Genomic DNA, 21,252 nt, shown 5'->3' on the forward strand with positions numbered 1-21,252 from the left:
AGCAAGGAAAAGAGGATGTTGGTGTGAATGGGTATGATTGTAAAAGGACAGGACAAGGGAATGAGATGGCCCGAATGGATTTCTTGACTGTTTTTATATATTTCTCGTGTGGATGAAGCAGTGTGTGTGTGTGGGGGGGTTAACCGAGCAGTGAGGCGGGATTCAGGGATGACCCTTCACCTACGAGTAGCTAAGATGGAAGGGGTGATTTTTTTATGATTGTGTATCTACAAAAGACAACCCTTGATGGGGGTGACGAAGGGAATAAATCGAATCACGGTTGGGGTGAGTCAATATATGTACTAAACAAAATCAGTCCACCATCCCCGTACGTTAGGCTTATCTTACGAATCAATTTGTATTTGTAAATCCTCTTGAAAACAGACACTATCCGAACCTTTTACAAAACTGAATCCCGACGTCGACATCGGTGTCTTCACATACGTACGCACACACACACACACCTTACATTTGCTTACAGTGTACATCTGTGCCACGCTAGATTTGGACGTCTCCCTTTCCATTAATTGATGCTCCGTTCTAACCCACATAGCTATTGGATGGAGGGAGGGGACAATGGAGGGTACTTGCACGTGGTGGTCCTCTAAGATGGACATCGTAGCTGCCCATTTTCAACCATTGCCCGTCAACCCCCTCCCATCCACCAGATGTCTCTATCAACTTCAATTGTATATCGTACACTTTATATATATATATATATATATATATATATATATATATATATATATATATATATATATATATATATATATATATATATATGAAGAATTGACCACAGGAACAGAGGACAGTTGCCAGTCACAGTGGGGCTGAGGGTTTTTCATTGATAACGTATATTCTCATTTGCCTTTTGTTTGACCATCGTCTTTGACGAAAGTTCGTCCTAGGACAAGTCTTTTACGAACACGGAAGCCCAAGTGGTTATATGAAACAAGTTACCTTGACCACGGATCCAAATTACTACATTATTCCTTCCCCAGACCAATCACGGGTGGCTTGTTTCACCTACGTTTTATACATATACTTGAACAAAGTGAGCTGGAAGAAAGAATATGTAGATCATTGTGACGCTGTGACCACTATAATTAAACAAGAAACTCCTATCTGATGAAAATAAATCTAGGTGACCTTTTCGAGAAGACTGTACCTTTCTTTCACATACTGACGTTATAAATTAAGTTTAAAATGTGTCGGTTTCGTGCCAAAGGCATTCGATAACAAAGTTACAAAGTACAAGCAGTCGTTGTGGTGGAAATAATCCCTGTATTGAACACATCTTACCTTAAAAGCTCGTAGCTTTTAGCCCTCAAGTTGTCCTCCGTCTATCTGACAAATTGCTTTCAATGAAATACAGTAGTTATTTAGAAGGAAGAAAAGATTGGGCAGGGCGTGAGAGGTTACTTATGTTTCTTTGCCGACCGTTGTGTATTCTCTCTCATTTTATTTTGTTGACATTTCATTTTGAGAGGAACACCTTTCCATCCAGGTTGTATAAGCCCTAATTTCTTAAAATTGCATTTAATAGACAATTATTTTCTATCGTTTCATCTAATTACCACTCGTATGGCATATTTACAAGTGATTCTGATACTTTCGTGGATTAGTTATAAATGCTGAAATTAACATCTTTCGATCCGTCAGCCCTACAACACATTGATACTTTGCCTATTCATTTATTATTTCATCAGTTCAAATAAATGACACAATAACATTCGGGAAAATTGCAGTGTGAATTATTTGTATGAAATAACCAAATTAAGAATGTCATTGAATATATAATGATATTCGAAAATTGTTGTTATTCATTCAACATCTATCATTCAGTCTCTTTGTTGGGAAGAGGAAAATGTAGAGACAATGCCTATAAGGTTATTTTCCGTTTATCCTTGGAGAATGCGCGTAGTGTATCAGACACAAAATTGTTAGTTAGAATATGGGCAAGATAAAAACTGTCTAATTTGCTATTGGTTTTATATTTGTCAAATTGTTTGTTTTTAGGAAGTACATTTTGAATGCTTTTTAAAAGTATTGTGTCATGTTTTGCAAATTTACAATTAAATAATTGTCAATCTGGTGGTACTTGGCAGCTTCAACACATCGTTCCCCACTACCTGTGCTGCGCATTCTGTTCTCAGTCCAACAGCTGTTTGCCTCGTTCTAACGCAAACATTGTATTCGACGGCTAGTTTTTACGTCTGAAGTAAGTACATATATATAGATTGGACAGTCAGAGGTTGACAGATTATTCATAGAACAATGTATTTTTGTGGTATAACATAGAATAAGAGGAAAAATATAATAATTTGTGCTGTTTGCAGTGGTGGAGTATGGAGGAGGTTGGAAGTTCTAGATCACTCGGGTCTTCCGTGCTTTACCATCTGATATCAGTCCCTTCATTAACATTAGACTATACGTACTTGACATGGAATGTTTCAGAAGCCTTGGCATAACACACTAGTGATATTTAACAAAATGGTCGCGGGATAGTCGAGACTCCATTGTCAGATTTTTTATGTATTTTTTTTCTTAAGTGATAATTTCGGGTAAGTGTTGTTGGATAAATCAAGTGATTGATTATCGGGGTTCAGTTTTATAAAAGATGGGATAGTGTCTGTTTTCAAGAGGATTTACAAATACAAACTCATTCGTAAAATAAGCCTAACATACGGGGATGGACTGATTTTGTTTAGTATACAGGAAATGGAGGGTTCTATGTTATTATATTCAGGAAGTGGTTTTTATTCCTTAGATGAACAAATACTAAAAAATATCATAATTATTGGCAAGATTTATGGCCTGTGAATGAAGAATTATTTATCAATATATTTAATCTGTAAAATTGTAGGGTGGGTGATTTTTGGAATTTTTACATTTGAGACTGAGGGAAAAAAGCACAGCGTAGAAAGTAATGCACCTCATCCACTGTATGTATTTTTTATAAGCTAATTTACATGTAAATAATGTATAACTTTGTCTACAAATATTTAACTGGGCACAAGAACATTGTGTAGTGCCAATGAACAAGCCCATTGGTTCTTTAAATGCTAGCCAAAAATATTAACTTGTTCCCTTCAATAAGACAATCTACTTCCAGTACATTTGAATTATTAGGTACTTGCTAAAATACCAATCATGTACTTGCGTTTGAATATTTTGTGGGTCATTTTGAGGAATATTTACATTATGTTTATGGTAGTCATTTATTTGGTAGAATTATTGGTTGATGTCATCTTGTTGACTTGTACAAGCAGTCTTTGTTTGTAAACAGGGAAAGCCCATGTAGAATGCATAAAGAGTCTTGATGGAAATTCTTTTCATTAGTGATATAAGCTGTCAATCCGTTGTCAGTTTAAGAATGATAGATTTGGATTTTGTGATAATTGGTATACATGAATGTATATTTTTATCTGAAATGTTTACCAGATCACTTCCAACAGGAAGGAAAACAAAGACTTCTTATAGACTTTGTAAAGTAAAGCATTTAGAACAGTAACAAGATGCACAAAACTAACCCCAAGAGAATACATCACATAAACCAAAATTTTGCCATAGAGCCTTAAAGGAAAAGTCGCACAATTCTGTGCAGGAGCCCTTAACTCTACTTATTGTTACATCACATGATGACCGCCAACCATTTAGAACAAAAAAATCACACTTGGCTTGCAAAACAAGCACTTGAAGACTGACCACCCATCAGCCCAACAGAAACATCCCTCCAAAGAGAAGCAAGAATTACAGCACAGCAGCATCCAGATCAGAATCAAAAAAACTATACCAACACAGGCCAGGCCTCAGAAACTGAACATCTTATCTTAAACTGTCCCACCCTGGCCATACCAAGACAACTGTTTTTCCTTTAGTGACCTTTGTAAATCTGGTAGCTGTTGCTGATTACCTGGGAGCTGTGGGTCTCTGTGGCATATGTGTTGGATATGCTGAGGACTGAGAAGGGCCAATAAGCTACTTGATATGGCTGATAAATTGTCACATCTGGATTCGGCATGATTCTCCAATGGAAAAAAAAAATTATGTTGGTAAATGCATACCAGTGTATATGAAAAGGACAAATGTGAAGTAAGAACACTATGGGTAATGTCCAGGATAAGGAAAGATAGAAGATGTGAAGTGAAAGACCAAGGATTATAGATAACAAAATTTAAGTTACAGTGCTTATAAGTGGTATAGGTAGTAAAACGAGTGATGAGGGCTATTAAAGAGTTTCACGAAAACCTGGTGGTTTTTTAAATGTGTGGAAAAATTATTTGAAATTAGAATATGCTTGTTTATGGTGGCAGTGGATTTTGAAAAAACAGATGACTTGCTGAAAAGTCAAGAGCTTGTAAGAACAATGGTGGATCATAAAGTACATAACCTGATAAATGTGATACTAAATATGTATGATGGTGACAACACAAAAGATGGCAAACATGAATAAGAAATGAAGATCAATTGTGGTACAATGCAGGGATGTATTGCATCAAGAACTTTGAATTAGTGACATGACATAATAGACATTTGATACACCAGGATTTAGTCAAAGGATTTAAATTGTTTGCCTGTTCTTGGCTGACAGTGGGTTAGCCCTTGTAAGATCAGAAGAAACAAAAATATATTGGAAATGTTGAATGAAAAGGAAAGTGGATTAGTGATGAATACAAGAGTGTAAAGTATATATGGTAATTCCAATTTACTAATAAAGAAAATAAGAAAGACGAAGGACTGGAAGGTTGGTATCTACAAAAGATTTGGTGAAAGAAACTGGAAATTATATCTGAAATGTTGAAAGGGGGGTGATTTGAAGGAAATGGTAGATCAAGAGAATTAGACAGTGAAGATTGGGAATGGGAGCCAGAGCCAGAATACCAACAGCAGATGTAAAGAAGTTAACCACTTCGGTACCATGAGGCCCACATAGGCGTCATGGTGCACGAGTTATATGAGGATGCAGATGTCAGCATCTTGATTATTTATATATATAATTTTGTATTATTACTCCATAAGAGAGAATGAGTAATGCAGCAGTGACTTTATATTTTATAATGTTAGTAGTGTGATGCATCATCCATATCAGCCGATACTGTGCACAAGAATTTGACTCTTACTGAAGTGGTTAAAATCTGATGAAAATTGACCAGCTTCAGAAGTGGTTTAATTCCAAAACAAACAGCTAGCAATTGAAAGACAAAGGCAAAGATACTAGATGTGTTGTATGTAATCATAGTCAAGAAGATTAAATCCTTTCATGTTATGGTGTATATGAGCAAGGGAGAAGGAAACCCAAGTTTTCAACCTGCCATGTACTGAAGATTAAGAAGAACAAAGTTGTATACTTACTGGAGATAATATAAAGATTAGATCTAAGGAAATGGTATACAACTTTAGAGGCTTAGGAGAAAAGGGAACATCTGATGAAACAAAGGAGGCACACATTGAAAGGATTATAGGGGGTACCATTATATCTTCTGGAGAGTGTACTATGGCTCAAATTCTTCCAGACCATTAAAAAAAAAAAATAATAATAATAATAATGAACAGTCTTGTACCATCAAAGGCAGACCCACAGAATAAGTCTATGGTGATAGGAAGCCCATCTTCAGAGTGTTTGTGTTAAGCTATTTGGCATTCAGGAAGGAACAGGTACTTGTATGTGTTTAAAAGAAACTTGATACTTCAATCTCCAAGAACAATTCTTGGGGAGGAGTGGGGGAATAGTAGAGGATTTCCTTGACAAATTATCAGTAATAATGCTGACTCCAGGCATCTATGCATCAACAAAAATGCTCAATGGCCAAATCTTTCTATTGGAAGAGAACCCAAAATTCCTGGTCCTTACTTTCACGTAGCCTCCATCCCGCACGTCAAAGACCTGGCAATGAAAAAAAAAAAATCGGTAGCAAGTACAGGTTTAGGTCAGTAGAAAGAAATCAACAAATGGTTCTGGAGAACCGCAGTCATATCAACTTGCTTAGCATGGCTCCTGACAATTGAGAAAACAAATGTGCACCTTCAAACTACACCCAACAAAGCACTGCCAATAACAAGATACACAGCAGAACCCAAATACATAATGCACCTTTATATTGACAACACGCACACACATACACACGAGGCGGGACACCACGAGCATAGCTCCCCTTCCCGCAAAATACAACTAGGTAAATACACACACACACACACAGTAGTCCGGGTTCAACTCCTGCCCAGGACTGAAATAATTTCGGTATGGCTTCGCTGCAGAGTGTTACTCCAACTGTCATGGGGAGGGGGGGGATTTGGGTGTGTGTCTGTGTAAGGTCACAGTATTACCCATAGATCGGTCATACGAACTTTAAGCTCTCATCTGGGAGGTCAATAACTGAGTCCAACATGTGATCCAAGACCATGATGAATCACACACTCACGGACACACTAAGAGCAAACTAGACACTGCAAGATACAAAGGCAGGACACCATGGGCATAGCTCCCCTTCCAATAAAATGCAACTAGGTAAATACACACACACACGACTTGTCACTACGGTGGTCCAAGTTCGATTGCTGCCCAGGGCTGAAATAATTTCAGTATCTCTGCACCTCGAGTCATTACTCCAACTCTCATGGGTGGGTAGTTGGGGGCGTGTGTACAGGTAAGGTCACAGCATTACTCATAGATCAGTCATATGAGCTCTGAGCTCTCTTCTTGGAGGGAAATAGCTATCGATCACAAGTCCAGCACATAATCCAAAGACCAAGGTGAATACAAAGAGCAACAACAAAGATGAGACCAACACACTCCAATTTACATACAAACAAAGATTGGTTAAACTAAATCTACCAACTCTGGAACAAAGAAGAGAAAGAGGTGATTAGCTAACCATCTACAGAATTATGAAAGGGATGGAAATTCTTGATAGAGACTACTACTAATGTGGGACAAGAAAAACGAGGACATAAAGAAACTTAAGAAGGACAGTTATAGAAGAGATCTGAAAAAGAATAGCTTCCCACACAGAGTGAAAGTCTGGAAATAAAGTCAAAAGTGGGAAGTGAACTTTAACATCAAGAAATGGAGTTTGGAAAAAGTAAAAATAGAATATAGAGGAAATATAAAATTGGTGCAGAGGAAGTTAAAAAAAAAAGCAAGCTCGGAAAGAGACCTAGGAGTAATTATCAGCAAAGGCATGTCACCAGACAAACGTATCAACAAAATAGTCTGAGAAACCTTCAATTTACTAAGGTCGATGAAAGTGGCATTTCACTATTTGGACGAGGAAATGGTAAAGAAAATATTAGTTATACTGATAAGACCAAGAATGAGGTATGCTGTGACACTATGAACACCCAGTACTAAAAAGAATATAAAGAAATTAGAATAAAAAGAGCAATGACAGAGCTGGCCCCAACACTCCAAATTGACATGATTGTCCAAATTGGAACTACCAACCGTGGAACAAAGAAGAGAAAGAGGAGATCTACTGACTATTTACAGAATTATGAAAGGAATGGAAGTCCTAGATAGAGATGATTCATTAAAGTGGGACAAGAGAAATGCAGAAGGATAGTTGTAGAAGAGATCTGAAAAAGAATAGCTTCCCACACAGAGTGGTGGATATCTGGAGTAAATTGGATGAGGCAACAGTGTGTGCAAATACTATTCAAGAATTAAGAACAAACTTTATGCTGAAAGATACAAAGACTGGTCACTATGAGCATAGCTCCCTTCCCGTATAATACAACTAGGTAAATACAGTTTTTCCATGTAGATTTATAAAAATATGAAATAGCTTAGAAGGTGATATAGTCCAGTCTCAAACAATACACGAGTTTAAATCTAAATTTGATAATTGGAAATCAAAGATATAGATTAAGTTGGGACTACATGAATTTGAGTCTAGGTATGTTAGAAAATTAAAGAATAGGAGACAGGACCCCATGAGCATTGCTTTCCTGTAACTACAATTAGGTAAATACACGGGTAAGAGGAGATGACACTCCCACAAGATTAGATTTGTTATTAACAAACTGAAAGTCAACACATTGCTGCACCCCTGACCCCCCTGATATCCATCCAAATGAATTCTCTTCCCTGAGAGGACAGTCCACTTGGCCAGGCTGAGGTGTGGCCACCATCCAGCCTTTCTAAATTACCAGAAGAGGCTGGATGAAAACATTGCAGATAACTGTCCAGAATGTAACACTTCACCCCATACTATGCAGCACACTATGAAAAACTACTTCATGCACCCCAACAACACGTACACTTTATAAGGGATTTGTGGGAAAACCCCGTTCCAGTCATGGCATTCCTCAGACAGAATTCCTCAGCAAGACGGTCAAGGGAATGACAACAACAATACATACATATACCAAAGGCCTTTTCCCCCTTACAAGGGAGGTAGCCACAAAACAAAGGCATAAAAACCATTCCCACCCATTCCAACAACAACAATAAGGTACAATAAAATCACCCCAATAGAACATTGCATATAAAAAAAAATCCTTTTTATAAAATATTAAGGGGCCTCAACTTACTTGAACATCTTTTTATATTACATAGGCACAACCAACTGGGAAAAAAAAAATGACTCGTGCTAGTCAAACATTTACAGCCTTCCTTCTGCACCACACAACACATTCACATTTCAATCCCAAAACAGTCACTTCAGCTGAACTCCCTATGCCAAGGCAATAATACCAACACAATAGTTCAAGCAAGAAAAATTAACTACCACAGAAGCAACCATCACAAAGCAGGCACTGAATACATGCTCTTGCACTCCCTTGTAGTAGTTGGACCCAAACAAAATACAGTGTTGCTGTTTACCGGGGAGCTGTGGGTCTCCTGCAAAAGAACATAGGAGACTGCAAGAGACCATAATGCCTACACTAAGCAGTTTCATGACCCTTACCGTCTTTCATACCTATTTATAACAAATCTTTTCTTAAAACAAATAATTGTTTTAGTGCTTGCTACATGGTTAGCAAGATTATTTCATTTGTTAACCACTTTGTTGGCAAACCAGTTCTCACCTGTTAACTTCTTAACCTTTAGCATACGATGACGCAGCTGTCAGCATCATGAGGTGTGAGCTGGTATACAAGGATGTCGGCATTGGCTTCCTGATTATATTTATTTTGTAGTTGTAGCTGAGTGACCCCTGTATTACGTGAACAGGGTTGATTGCGTTTTCTGTGGTTATCAACATTCGGAGTGAAATAATGAGCATTACAGCTGTAACTTCACATAATATATATTGATGCATCATCGAATCATTGTGCATCAGGCCGCCTACAATGCACACTAGGATTTGACTAATGTTGATGAGGTTAAACCTAAATTGAGACATAAGAAGCAATAGATTGATCCATATAAGGGGAGATTATTGATGTCAAAGATTGTCCCTCATGTTTGAGTTTAGCTAATAGAAATGCAAGTTTATCCATGAATGTAACTCCTCATATCATTAATCACCATATAATTGGATTAGGGTGAGAACAGGGTTGACGTGTCAGAGCAAACAGATTTTAGACAAGAATTTTTTTTAAAAGTAACATTGATGCAACAGACCTAGTGGTTGCTGTGTATTGGGACTGAGTGGACAGTACAACTTGGCAACAACCTCCACAAACAAGCAGACCTATTTTAAGATCCACTATGCTCATCCAACATGAGGAAGAAGCTGGAAAAAATGCCTTAGAATTAGACAAACCTTCATTCTCACCAGGCTGAGGAACCATGTAGCAAGGTCACTTATTGCAAGAACTACAAAACAGAATCCTATTTGGTGCATCCCTGCCTCACCCCATGAATGGAATGAAGAGGTTACTCCCAAACCAATACATGGCAGTGCAGTAGCAATTGCCCAGCCCCTGACACAAGGAAATAATTGCTGCTGACAAAAACTGAACAACATACCAGAGGCATCAATCATTACTGCAGTCCCATTGTGAAAATGCATTCTCACACTTAAGGGGGTACGCGACACCTGGAGGTCATTTTCTAAAATATTTAGAGTAAAGAGCTGAAACTTCTCAGGTAAATAGGTATCCATATTGCCTACATTTTAGGTGAAGCAGAATGATGTATGTACACATGTACGTATACCAGTAGCGACATTTAAAAGTGCACAGCACCATAATACGTGGACCAATTTGTTTTATATTTTGGCTATGATTAGTCAGTAGGCACACCTAGGGCCGTTCATTGAGTAATTGAACAATTTCCTTTATACTTTTGCATACAGGCATTTCAATTTTAATGGCTGGCAAAAATCGTGAAAAATACATTTTTTTTGCTCGTTTCCATTATTACTCCGAACTCTTTCATCCTATTCAAAATATTCGAACGATCGGCCCTAGCAGTTACTAAAAGTAATATTCCCTGTAAGTTTCATCTAAATCTAATGTATATTAGATTTTTTATGATTAAAAAAAAAGTAGAAAAATATCGAACGGAGATATGGCAACTTGAAATATGAATATATCTGTAACTTGCTTATAGTTTCACCAATTTGACTGATTTTTTCATGGCTTAATTCTTATTATATAATAAGTAAGTACAGTAAAAATTATCAACATTTTAATTATAAGTACTTTAAATACTGAAAAACTAAAGTATAAGTATGTCACAGTAGTGACGACACACAGACGACATCATCATATAAGTTGCTTTTTTGCACCTTTGGTGGTTTCTTCATATGAAACCTCTCTGCTGGGGGTCTTCAGGGTATCTAAATCATTGGAAAGAGGTTTATTTTCCAGTAGTGGGCGCCTTCTCTTTCCTCATCAGATTCCCCTCGCCAATCTATGTTGGTAGGGCACCCCCTCCAGCATCATATGATGTCCCTTCTTCTTTCTTCTTCCTGTATAGCCTTGATCTTTTTCCTCTTGCTTTCTTCTTTGGATTTAATCTTCCTCTTTGAATTGTTTAGTCTAATGTTGTCCTTTACCTCTGTCACCGTCACAGAGGTGCAGGTGAGGGCGGTGGTGGAGTGAGAGGTGGTGAGATCTTTAGTCGTCTTTGACTGCTTGCCATCTTTAACTGCTGTTTTTTGTCATTGTGATGTTCTTTTGTTCTTTTTGCTACCCATGATGACTGTACTAAAGAGTAATATGTACTAGCTAAAGTAATAGATTGCAATGAGAGCTCATGAGACATGCGTACTTCCCTTTTCAGAGCTAGCCGGTAACTAACGCTTAGTTTCGCACAAAGTTGGCAAAATATTCTCCCTCCACCTTCCTCCCTTCCCCTCCACAATCGTATTGGCCGTTGATACACTGGGCGAGTGTAAATTCAATCAAATTTCAACGTTATTCGCTGCGCCTGAAGGTCCTAAATGGCACGCCTCCTTCTAGTGTGGGTTGCGCCTTTAAATCTGTCCCTTTAATCCTCACCCAGGACCTTTAAATTGCGCGCGGCTGGAAAATTATTTGTCGGGATTTATTTCTAAGTGGTATACGAACATTTTGAACACAGTTTTGAAAAATGCCATATCTTGACCAAATTCACCCCCCCCAGGTGTCGCGTACCCCCTTAACCCAGCCTACCAGTTTCCGTCTAGACTTTTATATAAAAAAAAAAAAAATTGACCCTGACATGTATTACCCAAGATTTTTAGTTCTAAATACCATCAGAGGACTTGTCTTTTGCAGCAAAATGCTTTTTTTTTTTTTTTTCTCTCTCCCACACTTTATCCCTTCACCTGTCAAACCACCTAAATGCATTCAAACTATATATTTTGGTGATTTCCCACTTTTGTAACACATTGAGATACCACTAATACACTTTCAGAACAGGACAGACAGTCTCATCTTGCACATAACCATCTTGTGAATTGGTCCATGCGTTACCCCAATGCATTCTGCTAGAATGCCTTGCCTATGCAGCCTCCGGCAACTACCTGAAAACCCCTTACCTACCCCCTTAAGCAACAGTTATACAAAATTTTGGGTGAAACTCTAGTACACTACCTCTCATTAACGGACATTAATTAGCTGTGTTTGCGGTGTTTTCGCTGTGTTATTGGTGGTGTTGGTGCTGTTGTTTAGTGCGTGCAATCACTATGCCACCCAAAAACCACACCAAATCAACGGATCATTCACATCAACGGACACTGTTACCCCCCTTTTAGCTCCTCCTAACAAACAAAACAAACACCAGCAAATTGTACAAAACACTCAACAGCATCACACTATCCAACACTAACACTACACGCTCTCGCGCAGCAATAATCACAACAGATAATCTACCCTCAAACAGACAACAAGCAAACGCACTCATACGTCATTTTGCATAGACGAGCCATCTTACATCTCACCCTGACGACCGACGCACCATTCGACGTAAGAAAGACTTCCCCACAGACTCAGACTATACACCCTTCATAGACAGTCAGACAAAACTCATAATGCATAATCTCAAGCACTCATCTGCCTGTGGCCCTGATAACATAAGCAACATCCACCTAAAACACATTGGACCACAAGGTATACACGCACTCACAAACATTGCAAACTACAGCTATTCACACAACACTATACCCGACATCTGGAAGCATGGTAAAATAATCACCATTCCAAAACCGAACAAAGACCCAACAATCCCAACATCGCACCGCCCAATCACACTTCTCTGCACCCCCTCTAAAGTCATTGAACGCCTAATACTTAAACTTGTCACACCATATATTCCCCTTGCTGACTCACAACACGGTTTTAGGCCACTACACTCCACAAACACTCTTCTGACAAACCTCACACAAAGAATTTTAGATGGCATCAATTCAGATAGGCCCCACCACAGAACACTTCTTATAACATTGGACATTAGTAAAGCTTTTGATGCTATCCCCCGCCACAACTTAACAAATAAAATATATAACACAGACATGCACAATAACACCAAAAGATGGCTGGCCAATTATCTGGCAGGCAGGAATGCTCATGTGTCATATAATGGCCAATCATCGCACATCAGAAACATTAAGAACGGAGTACCACAGGGCTCAGTTCTATCCCCCACATTATTTAATCTATACATGCATGACTTACCCACACCAGACACCTCAGAAATACAAATATCTTCGTACGCAGATGACATAACAATCACATGCACGCATCGTAACACAGACAAAGCTGCAGAAATAATCCAGCCTTACCTTGACACACTCAACACATGGTTCATCACAAACAGACTCAAAATAGCTCCAACCAAATCTACAGCAACACTTCTCACCAACTGGACAAAAGAACACAAATACATACCTCATCTCTACATCAACAACACTAATACCACACACAAACACACCGAAAATTCTTGGTGTAACGTACGATACATCCATGTCTTTCAAACAACACCTCACAAACATAAAAAACAAATGCACATCTAGACTTAACGCACTTAAGTCAATCACTGGAACAACATTTGGTCAAAACAAAGAAACTAATATAACAATATACAAACAATGCATACGCTCAGTGATGAATTATGCGAGTCCTGCATGGGCTCCTAATCTCAGTGAGACACACCACAACACCCTTCAAATCATACAAAACAAAGCCCTAAAAACAATTACAGGCTGCACAAATACAACACCTACAGACCATTTACACCATGAAACAAAAGTCCTCAAAGTCAAGGACCACCTCGACATGAGAGGCACACAAACACTTGCTGCAGCCACCACAAACACATCACACCCTCTACACTACATAGCAGAACACCCACACACACCAAGAAACATTAAAACTACACCCAAAGACCTTTATTATGCACAGATACTCTCTTCTCTTCCTCCACAACCACCAAATACCAGCCTCCGGAAACATATTCATAATCATATCACTCACCGCTCCATTAACACACTGAAAGACAACACACTGCTGCATGCCAGACCCCCTGATATCCACCCTTCTGAATCCTCTCTCCCACGAAAGGACAGAGTCCACTTGGCCAGACTGCGATGTGGTCACCACCCAGCACTTCTAAGCTACCAGAAGAGGCTGGACGACCGTGTTGTGAACAGCTGCCCAGGATGTAACACTTCACCCCATACCATACAACACATAATGGAAGACTGCATTATACACAATCATGCACGCAAACAACACAACATACACTCTATAAAGGATTTGGGGGAAAACCCAGTTTCGGCTGTGGCCTTCCTTGGGGAGACGGGACTGCTCGGACAGACAGTCTAGGGAACGACAACAACAACAACAACCCCCCTTTTAGTCCGTTAATGAGAGGTAGTACTGTACCCCTATTGTCTTTCCATAATTTTCTACAGGAGACAATTCCACAGCATAAACCATATTTCACATCAATACAGGTGCTCCCAGTTAAATCAATACCATGAACCTTAAAACAACTCTGAGTAGGGACACAATTTTGTCCATTAGGATGGAAATGTTTATAATACCTATCCACATAATTCTTCACTAGGAGAAAACAATTTATAAACTTCCAGTATGTTATAGTTTCTCTTCCTCCCAGACCCTCTTATGCCTTGATGTTTTGCAGGGAAAAGAATATATGATTTTGGATACCAAATCTCTTCTCCCCATCCCATTTAGTTGCGTGTTATGATGAATAGGAATACAGTGGCAGCATTCTTCCTCACCCCCACCACCACAGGGGGATCAGAGAAAGAAAAGTGATAAAATATATGTTCAAGTGAGCAGCAGAAAGGAGGTTCAGCAAGAGTTCAAAAGCAGTCATCATTCCTTCGAGCAGATATTTTGGACGTTGTAAAGATCCGCAACCCCAGAGTAGCTGAGGGTTATTTATCTTTACAAGCTGATATTTGGGGTTTTGGCTAATTTTAACAAACAACCTAGCCTAACAATTATTTGTTGTTGGAGTGGTTTATACTTACAAGCTCTTTTCTGGGGTTACTCTTTGCAAGCTAATATGTGGGGTAGCTTATCTTTACATGGTTACTCAGGAGTGAGTGGAAGGGTGGTGAGGTAAATTCCAAAAACCGTTGTAGTTTTATTACTGATGTTTCGCCCTAGGACTTCTTCAGAGTATACACAAAGAAATGAAATAACAGCTTAAATACTCCCAGCTTATCCTGTTCCTCCCTGATGGCCATCGCTCCTCCCACACCTCCGCTCAGCTTCATGAAGAACCAAGTGGCTTGCTATCCTCACTAACTTGACAAATCCATCATGGTGGTTGTTACATGGATGCAAACTGATATATATTCCTCAATTGTCCTTTCTTGGGTAGACCTCTATGTAGCACCTCTGTTTTCTCTCAGTCTGGTAGGTGGACAATGTTGTTATGGTGGACCACTAAAGAATTAGAAGTTCGGTGGTAATCCTTCTGCCAGTGTCTCCATAATAACTAATGGGAGAACTTTTGTGGTATTTTATAAACTACGCTGTTCTTTTCTGTTTCTTGTTACCTCTGTTTATTACAATATCATTTATCCTGGTGCCAGTACTGTAAGCAATTTTTAACCCTGCTTTAGTGAGAAACTGTCCCATCTCACCCACAAGTCTAGAATTGGGGACAGACAAGAACCCACTGCTGTCATTCTTGATCTCTTCCAATGTGTCACTTTTTCTCCTTTTTGTTATTTTCAAGGCCTTGTCTTTTAACCTGGCTAATAACCCTTCAGGATAACGTAGTTTTCTGAAAACATCAAATATGTACTTAATTTCTTCCTGTATGAAATCCTCACTATATTCTGTATGCCCTCAGGAAAAAACCTATGACAATTCCACTCTTGATTTTGTCATTGTGGGCAGGACTTGTTGATCTTTACAACATATTTTACTCTTAATGGATAAGTGTTTGCCTCGGGTGCATGGGGCAACTTAAAACAATCCCAAAAGCATTGACTGCAGGTGACATGCCATCAGAACCCTGATGTGGGTATAGTTATCTTATTGCATTGCCTTTGATCTGGGCAGTGGCTAGGGACATGATCCTTCACCCATGAAGTGGAAAATTGGAGGGAGAAGGAATGGGTATAGGGTGGGAGTGCTTGACTTGGCATACCATTATTAGGGATGAGAAAATGCCATTTGGGATGTGTATAATCTTTACTGTGATCCCTTCTTGATTTAATGACACATATTATCATTTGTTTCAGGACGTAGTCACAATGGTTGACTACTATAAGGTCTTGGAAATTGGCCGAACTGCCACCAACTCTGATATCAAAAAAGCATACCGACGGTTAGCACTCAAGTGGCATCCAGACAAAAATCCTGACAATCAGGATGACGCTACCAAGAAATTCAAAGAAATATCCGAGGCATATGAAGTCTTGAGTGATGAGAAAAAGAGGAAGGTAAGTTGTCTCTTCTCTGGATTTGTCTTTCAAGCACAAATTTGCCCAAACACCAAAGTATGAGTATGTTATATATGCTTCATTAAAGAAATGAAATTTAAATCATTTTTAGCTCTTTGACAACACAGTTGTTAAAGAAAATCTGCCTGGTATAAAGCAGCCATATGTTGGTAGTGTGTCTGTTCTTTCTGGTTCAGTTTTCTTGATAAATCCCTAAGTATATATCTAGGTGAAATGAAAAGTGTTGAGAAAGTTGTTTGGGGATGAGCACAAAGAGGAGTGATAGTATCTGTGACACTATTGAGCAATATGGAATAAGATAGGCAGAAAGGAAGAGTGTACAGTATGTATTTACCTAGTTGTATTTACCTAGTTGTATTTTGCGGGAAGGGGAGCTATGCTCGTGATGTCCCGCCTTTGTATCTTGCAGTGTCTAGTTTGTTTTTAAACTCATGAATGGTTTTTGCGCATACTATTCCATTGTCCAGTTTGTTCCAAGTGTCCAAAACTCTATGAGGAAAACTGTTTTTCTTCAGTTCTCTTCTATAGCTATGTTTTTTTATTTTCTTTCCATGTCCTCTTGTGTTTCTTTTGTCCCAGTTAAGTAAGCTCTCACTATCGAGTACCTCTGTGCCTTTCATGATTCTGTAGATGGTCAATAGGTCACCTCTCTCTCTTCTTTGCTCCAGTGTCGGTAACTCCAGTTTAGCCAATCTCTCTTCGTATGATAGGTTTGCAAGTGCAGGTGCCATTTTTGTAGCTGCTCTTTGGATTCTTTCTATTTTCTTTATATTCTTTTTGGTACTGGGGGACCACAATGTCGCTGCATACTCTAATCTAGGCCTTATCAATGTAACCAATATTTTTTTCATCATGTCTTCGTCCAAGTATGTAAACGCCACTTTTATTGATCTTAGCAAGTTGTAAGTCTCCCCGACAATTTTGTTAATCTGTATATCATAGGACAAGTCGTTCGTGATAATTACTCCCAAATCTTTTTCGGATCCTACTTTCTTTACTTCTTTGGTTCCAATTGTATATTTTCCTGATATTCTGTTTTTGCTTTTTCCAAACTCCATTATGCTACACTTCTTAGTATTAAAGTCCACTTCCCATTTCTGACTCCAGTTCCATACCCTATTTAGGTCTTCTTGCAGTGCTTCACAGTCCTCATCAGTTTCTATTTTCCTTAGCAGTTTGGCGTCATCGGCAAAGAAGCTCATGTAGCAGTTCACGTCCTCATCCATGTCATTCATATAGATAGCAAACATTATTGGTGCCAGCACAGATCCTTGCGGTACTCCACTGATCACCTCTTTCCAGTCTGAATATTTTTCTCTGAGCACTACTCTCATCTTTCTACCAGTCAGAAAGTCCTCTATCCATTTTAGTAGGTTTCCCTGTATTCCTCCTATGTGTTCCAGTTTTTTTAGTAGTTTTCTGTGTGGTACTTTGTCAAAGGCTTTTTGCAAGTCTAGGAATGCACAATCAGCCCATCCATTTCTTTCTTGCACTATGTCTATTAGTCTTGAGTAAAAGCATATTAAGTTTGTGGAGCATGATCTTCCTTGTCTGAATCCGAATTGTCTTGGGTTTAATATGTCATTGTCTTCCAGATGTTTTACCCATCTATTCTTGATTATTTTCTCACAAATTTTGGCTATGGTGCTTGTTAGTGATACTGGCCTATAGTTGGTGGGTTCTTCTTTGTTTCCTCCTTTGTGTATTGGTACAATGTTAGCGTTTTTCCAGTCCTCGGGTATCTTTCCTTCTTTGAGTGAGCTGTTTATTAAGATGTGTATTTTGTCTGTTAGTTCTTCTTTGCACTCCTTTAGAATCCAATTTGCAATACCGTCCGGGCCATGTGATTTTCTGACATCCAGCCTTGATAAATGTTCTGATATTTCCTTTAGTGATGCTGTAAACTCATTCATGAGGGGAGATTTCTTGTTTTTGTCTATGTCACAATTTGGTATTTTCTCTCTGGTGAAAACAGATTTAAAGTGATTGTTCATGACTTCGGCCATCTCTAAATCTTCTGTGTATTCTATGTTTCCTTGGCATAGTTTCACCAATTCCTGTTTGTTTTTAAGTTTACCATTCACATACCGATAGAATAGTTTGGGTTGCTCTTTGCATTTGTCTATAATATCCTTCTCATGGTTCCTTTTCTCCTCTCTTCTCACATTAACATACTCATTTCTATAGTTAACATAAATTTGCCATTTGCTTTGTTTTTTGTCTTTTCTCCACTTTTTCCAAGCTTTGTCCCTTCTGTCTTTTGCCTCACTGCATCTTTTGTTGAACCAACATTTAATGTACTCTCTCTCTCGCTTTTGTCTTGGTACATGCCTGTTTACCCCTTCATTGTAGTTTTCCATCAGTATATTCCATTTCTCTTCCACTGCTGTTTCTTCCCTGTAAAATATTTCCCAGTTTGCATTCCGGAAGAATGTCTTTAGTTTTGTAAAGTCTGTTTTGTTGTACCTCAGTCTTCCTTTCCTATGCTTTTCATTCCTCTCTGTCTATTTCTTCCTTTAGTGTTTGAGATGGTGGTTAATATGGTAAGCAATATAAGACTGGATTAAACAATGTGGAGGTGAGGCAAGGGGCAGGGTTTGGGAAAAGCTGTTGGATAGGCTAGATAAAAAAATTATAAGATAGTGTGTGCATATAGGAAAAAATGAACAAGAAAATAAGCAAAGAGTGCAGAAAACAGATGCAAGAGAAGGGAACTGAAGATGGGGATCAGTGGCAGGAGTATGCTGTGTCTGGTTGGGGGTGGTTCCACGATGAAGACACTGCCATACTTAAAATAGCTTCAACCAAATCTACAGCCACACTTCTTACCAATTGGACAGCAGAACACAAATACCTGACAGACATATCAGCTGGATTGTGGGACTACTGCAGAATAAAGTGGCATTCCATTATATGGATGAAGAGATGACGAAAAAGCTTGTCTAAACCCTGATATGTCCAAAACTGGAATATGCATCAGTAGTATGGTCCCCACATGGTGAAGGATATAAGCAAGATTGAGAGAATACAAATGGCAGGAACCAAACTGGTCCCCAGCATGGCAGATAAGTCATATGAGGAAAAACTGAAGGTACTGGGTCTGCCAACCTTGAAAGATTGAAGGGAAAGAGCTGACATGATTACAGTATTCAGATCCCTAAAGGAGATAGATTGCATTGATAGAAGAGATCTGATTAAAGATGGCAGGGCTTTAAGAGGTCATGGAAGTAAATTGGAATGTCGAAAGGATGCGAAGAAACGGTTTTCCATATAGATGTATAAACAAGAGGAATAGCTTAGGTGATATACCCCAAGCTCAAACGGTACACTAGTTCAAATCTAAATATAATAATTGGAAATCTAAGATATAGATTAAGTTAGAACTGTACATGAATTTGAGTTTAGTTATATTAGAAAATAGGAGACTGGACCCAACAAGTGTTGCTCCCGTCCAGCATACTACACTTAGGTAAATCATACCACACACACATACACCCAAGATTCTTGGTGTAATGTGTAACATATGATAAATCCATGTCATTCAGACACATCACAAACATAAGGACCAATTGCACACCTAGACATGATATGTGGTGGATTAATGTCACAAATTCCACCCATCAGAAGGCTTGGATGGTGCTCCTTACAGAGGACTTTGTAGCGTGGAATTTAATGAACCATGCCCTTGGTTCAACTTCACCACTGGCACGATTCTAACCGCCATCCCCTTGACCTTCGCCACAAGTAATGATGCCCTAACCTGCTCTTAATGTGCAGAAATCCATTGCAAGAACAACATTTGGACAAAGCAAAGAAATTAATACTACCGTATACAAACAATGTATACATTCAGTGATGAATTATGTGAGACCTGTGTGGGGCCCCTAATCTCAAATACAGCACAACACCCTTCAGACAATACAAAACAAAACCCTAAGACAAGTACAGGCTGCACAAATACAACACCTACAGACCATTTACACCATGAAATGAAAGTCCTTAAAATCAAGGACCACCTTGACATGAGAGGCACACAAATACTTCTGCAGCCTCCACAAACATAGCACATCCACTATGACATAGCTGAACACACACACACACACACACACACACACAATCTGATTTGCTTTTACTCAAGATTAGTAGACATAATAGAAGAAAGAGATGGATGGGCAGACTGTGCTTTTCTGGACCTGCAAAAGGCATTCAATAAGGTACCTCATAGGAAACTAATAAATAAGATAGAGTCAAAAGGTGGCATCAGAGGAAAATTATTGGAATGGATGAAAGACTTTCTGATTGGGAGGAAAATGAGAGTTGTAATTAGAGAAAAATTCTCCAACTAGGAAGAAGTAAAAAGCGGGGTCCCGCAAGGATCAGTACTGGCACTGATCATGTTCGCTGTATACGTTAATGACATGAATGAAGGCGTGGAGTGCTATATAAAATTTTTTGCAGATGATGCAAAATTACTTAAGAAGGTAAAAACGGAAGAGGACTGCAACTCATTGCAACAAGATCTGGACACAATATGGAATTGGACTCAAAAATGGGAAGTAAAATTCAATATTAAGAAATGCAGCATAATGGAATTTGGAAAGAATAAAAATAGAATATCAAAAGATTACAGAATTGGGGAAGAAAAAATAAATAAAACTATGAAAAAGATCTTGGAGTGATGATTGGAAAGGACATGAAACCAGATAAGCATATAAACAAGATGTTCGGAGAAACCTACAACTTATTGAGAGCAATCAAAGTGGCATTTACCTATATGGACGAAGAAATGATAAGGAAAATACTTACTACACTAATAAGACCAAAACTCGAGTACGCAGCATCACTTTGGACACCCAGTACCAAAAAGAATATTAAGAAACTAGAAAGATTACAAAGAGCGACAACAAAACTAGCACCGACACTCGCC

At 38.7% G+C, this 21,252-nt stretch overlaps 1 protein-coding gene across 3 annotated transcripts in view; it reads left to right on the plus strand.

Annotated features, from left to right (window-relative positions):
* The first annotated feature begins 2,080 nt into the window (after window positions 1–2,080).
* mrj (DnaJ heat shock protein family (Hsp40) member B6 mrj) overlaps window positions 2,081–21,252 on the plus strand; it is a 33,137-nt gene continuing 13,965 nt past the window's right edge. For 2 of the 3 annotated variants that reach the window (XR_012966272.1, XM_076183009.1), the window contains exons 1-2: window positions 2,081–2,221; window positions 16,104–16,304. Coding sequence is in view for 2 of the 3 variants with exons in the window: in XM_076183009.1 (XP_076039124.1) it covers window positions 16,116–16,304 (189 nt within the window). In the remaining variant the exon portion in view is untranslated. Of the gene's footprint in view, window positions 2,222–2,413; window positions 2,565–16,103; window positions 16,305–21,252 lie in introns of those variants that run through there. The other variant, XM_076183016.1, reaches the window with a different exon arrangement.

Source organism: Oratosquilla oratoria, chromosome 1 (assembly GCF_046742065.1).
Source record: "Oratosquilla oratoria isolate Oo_2021 chromosome 1, ASM4674206v1, whole genome shotgun sequence".
NCBI classification, from domain to species: domain Eukaryota; kingdom Metazoa; phylum Arthropoda; class Malacostraca; order Stomatopoda; family Squillidae; genus Oratosquilla; species Oratosquilla oratoria.